At 35.5% G+C, this 5,473-nt stretch overlaps 1 protein-coding gene across 2 annotated transcripts in view; it reads right to left on the minus strand.

Annotated features, from left to right (window-relative positions):
- LOC107723734 (HBS1-like protein) overlaps positions 1 to 5,473 on the minus strand; it is a 31,548-nt gene that overhangs the window by 3,910 nt on the left and 22,165 nt on the right. For both annotated transcript variants that reach the window (XM_016532443.1, XM_016532442.1), the window contains 8 exons: positions 5,134 to 5,280; positions 4,915 to 4,989; positions 3,485 to 3,602; positions 2,791 to 2,859; positions 2,486 to 2,590; positions 1,676 to 1,766; positions 1,462 to 1,570; positions 1,245 to 1,345 (listed from right to left, as the gene is read on the minus strand). In XM_016532443.1, coding sequence (XP_016387929.1) covers positions 1,245 to 1,345; positions 1,462 to 1,570; positions 1,676 to 1,766; positions 2,486 to 2,590; positions 2,791 to 2,859; positions 3,485 to 3,602; positions 4,915 to 4,989; positions 5,134 to 5,280 — 815 coding nt within the window. The remainder of the gene's footprint in view (positions 1 to 1,244; positions 1,346 to 1,461; positions 1,571 to 1,675; positions 1,767 to 2,485; positions 2,591 to 2,790; positions 2,860 to 3,484; positions 3,603 to 4,914; positions 4,990 to 5,133; positions 5,281 to 5,473) is intronic.

A 5,473-nucleotide genomic window follows, 5' to 3' on the forward strand; every position in this document is an offset into this window, starting at 1 on the left:
GCACAGTTTTCCCAGATGAACGTTAAGCAACCCAAACTCACCGCATATGCAGAGGAAGAGTTTAGCTCCTTTCACACAGTCTTCACTAGTAAATTGCTGTTAAGAGATCATGTGTGAAAAGGACCTTTTCAAAACTACAGGTAAATTTGTTCTGCCAATCATATCGTTCTTATGGAGATGACGTGATTACTCTGAGCTGTTTACAAAGCTCCGTTAATTATATAGAAAATAGCTTTTCTATATAAATATGGCTCTAGATAGAAATCTTTGACCATTTCACCTCGCAGCTTTTTCAGAATGTGTCGCGCTCATCAGCTGCAACTCTGCAGTTGGATACAATTATGCGCATCTCATGTTTATAGGACTAAAAATGTCTGATTGGCTAGTAATGTTAGTTTGGTTGAGAGTGAAAGCTGTGTTCCTCTCATACATTGGTAGGCGAACTCATTAACTCGAACGTGATATCAACAAGTTTTTTTTTTTGTTTTTTTTAAATGTAGGAGGACTCTCTTATTTTCCCGCAGCTAAACGTCACACGCCGGAGATCCGGCACGGTGCCAGAGAACTTTAAGCCCTGTATTTTAGTGTCTATTAACTATGATTAAGCTTTTTTCATATATTTTTTATTTTAGTTTAAGTGATAGTAATTTTATGTGCTTTTGACATTTTTATAGGATTTTTAAAAAACATTTCTATTTAGCTTCAATTAATTTGTATTTCTGCTTTAGTTATTAATTTATTTAGTTATTTAATTTAGCTATTTAATTTATTAATAATAATAGTTCTTCAACTTAAACTTTTTAGTTAGTTTCCAAGGAAAGTTTTTGAATTCAATTGTTTTCATCTAATATTTACATTTTATTTTACCTCAGCTTTATTTATATTACCAACATTTATTTTTAATAGTTTTGTTTTTCATTAACAATAACAACACTGCAGTAGCTCTCAAATCTCATTTGTGCTTACACATCAAAGGAGAAGAGACTCAGCAAATAATCTCTTAAATGTATGTTCATCATACAACAATACTTAATGTTCATCATCAAAAATCTGTCATATAGGGTTGTTTAGAAAATGACTTTTCTTTATTTTCAAATACGACAGACACTGTTCACTTATCACAGTTCACTGGCTTACCAAAGAAAGAAAGTCATCCATGGAAGTTTGGAACAACATGAGGTTGAATAAAATTATAATAAATGATCATGTGCACAAATATGACTCCATATCATTCAACCACTTACTTTGGTTTCTTCTTGAGAACTTCTCCACTACTCTTGTGTAATACACTGACTAACTTCCTAACAGTGGCCGGTTCGCTTACGGTCTGATAATGTAACAGTACCTGACAATCAAACACAAAAAACAAGTAAATGTTAACAAATGCACTTGCACATCCCTCATAAATAAATAAATAATAAATACAGTATAAGTCTAAACAGAGAGAAGGCATTTTCTTACGGGGAAGCCTTGCGTGACGGGAACTTCTATATTAAAGAGGAGAATTCTTGCTCGGAATCTTGTACAGGCTCTGATGGGCTCTTTGGGATCACAGAATATACATCCAACACTAGAAAGAGAAGAGAGAGTGACGACGAGAAAACATCATACATGGTTACAGAATCAATCAACAGTGTCCAGAGTTTTTCACACTAGTGTTTCTTTGCACACTCACTTTATTTTGATGATGTCCATGCCAGTTACAGTTAGACTGACATGATCACCAGCAGCTGCCCAGTCTAAAGCTTCATCATGGAGAGTGATCCCTAGAGAGAGACAGATGCATCAATTTAGAACAATTTATGAAATAAATACAAATAATTAGGGCTAGGCGATACACTACCATTCAAAGTTTGAGGCTGGTAAAATCTTTGAAAGAAGTCTTTTATACTCACCTAGGCTTCACTTATTTTATAAAAAAAAAAAACTGTAAAAACAGTAACATTGTGATTTTTGTTTTGTTACAATTTAAAATCACTGTTTTTTATTTTAATACTATTTAAAATGTAGTTTATTCCAGTGATGGCAAAGCAGTATTAAAAAAGTATTAAAATTACTGACCCGAAAAGTTTTTGAACTATAGTGTATATTTTCATAATAGTCATGATGTATATGAAATTATTTTGCTGGCAAAACAAAATTATGCAATATCATAACTACTGCAATAATATTAATAATACACTTTTTTTTGTATCATTACACTAGTTTTGCAATCTTGTCTTGTCTCAGTAGGACAGATATAAAAGTCAGTAACAGAAGAGTTAATAGTATGAATCATTATTGTGAATCAGTTCAAACTATCTATTTGAATGAATCAACTGATAACTTATGCAATGATTTTTCAAAAATGTTTTATTACATATTATTCCATATTTCATATTTATATGTTGCAGTCTTTCATGACAACACCAGAAGAGGGCACTGTTGCATGTCGTCTTAAAGCAATGCCTGTCTCTCTAAGTTGATAAAGTTGCTGTGCGTTTACCTTTAACCGTGCAGGTCTCATTAGGAGGCATGGCCAGAACTTTATCGCCTGTCTGAATGAAGCCAGCCTCGATCTTCCCCGTCACACAGAACCCAGAGCCCTGATCTGAAAACAGTGAGGCTGTTTAGGTGATCATAAAGTAAAATGTCTTTTAACTGGCTATAATGAAAGAATAAAAATAAGGGGTTGTTTCACTTTTAGATTTCATTTTTTAAATAACAAGGGAATACATGCACAGAATCCACCTTGATATTTGTGCAATTAGATTTTGTGCATTTTGCTTTTATGGTGGTTCCCATGCTGACCTTTGAAGACGTCTGAGACACAAAGCCTGAAGGGCTTGTCCACTGACCTCTGGGGTGGTTTAAACGCATCTGCAGATAGACAGAGAGAAAGAGATGAGAAAAGATGCAGTAGTCTGAAGGTTTTCTGTTTGCTTCATCAAGTTGATGAGTCAGAGTAAAACTGCTGAGGATTCTCACAAGTCAGCCACCAATCAATTCACGGCATCACGACAAGAACTTCTGTGAAAATCATCACAGCAGAGGATTCTACTCTTACACACACATCTCTGTACATGAACAGAGAAGCGCTCATTCAAACATTTAAATGTGCCACATCAGATTTTCAGATTTTCATCAGATCAAACTTTGATAATTATTTTGCATAAGTATTGGAGGGGAAAAACACTAAGGCACAAATAACCCTTTCACATGTCCAAATTTGGTCAATTTAGTCTCAGTCGCACCTTCTGCAGACCATTTGATCATTATCTACTCACCCTCATTTTGCACAAAAGAAAAGATTTTCCCACCCAAACAGAAAAATAATTCTCAAAATGTCAAAGCTCCTCTTTTCCATTTTGCATTTTTTTTTTATAATAAAATAACATTATGTTGTATTTTTTGCTATATTCTATTTATGTGCATATATATGTGCATGACATATTTGCTTGAATGCGGTCCAAAACACACAAAAAATGAAAATGGACACACACACCTATCTGTTCCAGTAGGCATGGTCCAGTGTACCAGGCTGTAAGATCTGCAACTTTACTCCTAGTAGTCAGATTCTCTCCTGATAGGCCGCTGGTAGGGATGTAAAACACATCAGAATCCTGCAAAGACAAGCACGTTTGTAACACATGGCACAGATCATTTCCATAGTGGAATGTGCCGTTGATGGATCAAATCAACAGGCTGAAAGGAACCATGAAATGTTGCTGTACATTTCCAAACCATTCACCACCCACGTTTTTACTGGCCACTGGATGTATACAGTTACACTTTGTGCTGGTACATCACAGATGACATATCCAACGTCAGTACAGTATCAATACAGTTAACTGCTAAAACATCAAATGAAGATCTATAAAATGTAACAAAGATATATTTATATAATCTAAAATACTTGAAAATGCCAAAAAATAACAGATACAGTATGCACAATAGTCTCCATTGTTGTGACAGTAGAGCTACATTTACATTTAAAAACTGTTAAGAATTTCTCATGTTGACAAGAATTAACACATCGCACTCATAATATTTTAGAAACTAGACATACTAGAAACAAGTTGAGCAAAGGTGAAACTAGTAAAAAGCTGAGGCCTGCAGTCAGTTTCTCTTCCATAGCCCATATTTCATTATTACAGTGTAAGAATTTTCTTCTATTCTTGTGTCATAATATGTACGGTTTTGAACAAAATTTAAAATTCTGTCATTTTTTACTCGTCCGTATTTTGTCACCATTCAAACAAAAATATTATGTATTTTGCAAAATATCCAAACTGCCTTATTGCACTAAGACTTTGTAAGCATTTTAACAAAGTCATTCATAATTCATATGATTTATGCAAAAGTGAAAATGTTTCCCTACACCGCAGCCTCATCTGTGCTCAATTCAGAAAAATATAGCATGTCAAAATGCACAGCAAACAGGTTTAATGTCAAATGTCATCAGTTCTTATATTTTCTTAAGATTTTCAACAAATGATTTTCAACCTAATTTTCACACAAAGCTATATCGTATCAAGTTCATAAAAACAGCACACTGAACATTTTGCAAAACATATTCAAGCAAAAGCAAATAAGTCATAAGGGGTTAATCAATGGAAATAACAGCATTTGCAATACATAAGTATGGAAAACCAGGCAAAAAAGACTGACAAGTATCAGCCTGTAAGCACATATCGTGTTAGATTCAATCAGAAACGTGTGAAACATATTTTTAAAATGCAGTTTCTGGATGTGTCATCAATCAGATAAAGCCTCACTTTATCCAGAAGCACTAACAGACAAATGTTTGCGGACACACTCACACAAAATCACGCACATAAATGACCGTAACAAAATTTTGGGGAAAATTACTCGGGACAACATGTAGAGGGGGAAAAATATATAAACATCCTCCATGCGCAAAGACTACATTACCTTAAAACCAGCCTGTTTCAGAAAGTGACCGAGCTTCAAGACGATTTCCTGGAACCTCTCCTGCTGCCAGTTCACCTGCAAACACACACACACACACACACAATGTGATGAGCAGGAGTGGTGGGAGAGGGACTGAAGCCGAGTTCTCAGATATAAATAAAATTATGATTGACACTGCCGTGGTTACTGTACGCTGTTGTGGTCACCATGGTTACCCACCTGGTCCATCTTGTTGACCGCAACGGCAAGCTGCGTGACTCCGAGGGATCGAACCAGCAGCCCGTGCTCACGGGTCTGCCCCCCCGCCTCGAACCCGGCCTCAAACTCCCCACGACTGGCATCTACGACTAACACAGCCACATCTGCCTGCAAAACACACACACACAACCTCAGATGCTCTGACCAGAATCCACCACTAATGGCACCTGCCAAGATGCCCAAACACTGAAGTCGCTCACAAAAAAAAAGTATTGTGATGTGTAATATTCACCCATTTTTTATTTGTATTTAAAGTGTGCGTGTATATATATATATATATATACATACATACATACATATA

This window comes from Sinocyclocheilus rhinocerous, unplaced genomic scaffold (genome assembly GCF_001515625.1).
Source record: "Sinocyclocheilus rhinocerous isolate Xijiao unplaced genomic scaffold, SAMN03320098_v1.1 scaffold905, whole genome shotgun sequence".
NCBI classification, from domain to species: Eukaryota; Metazoa; Chordata; class Actinopteri; order Cypriniformes; family Cyprinidae; genus Sinocyclocheilus; species Sinocyclocheilus rhinocerous.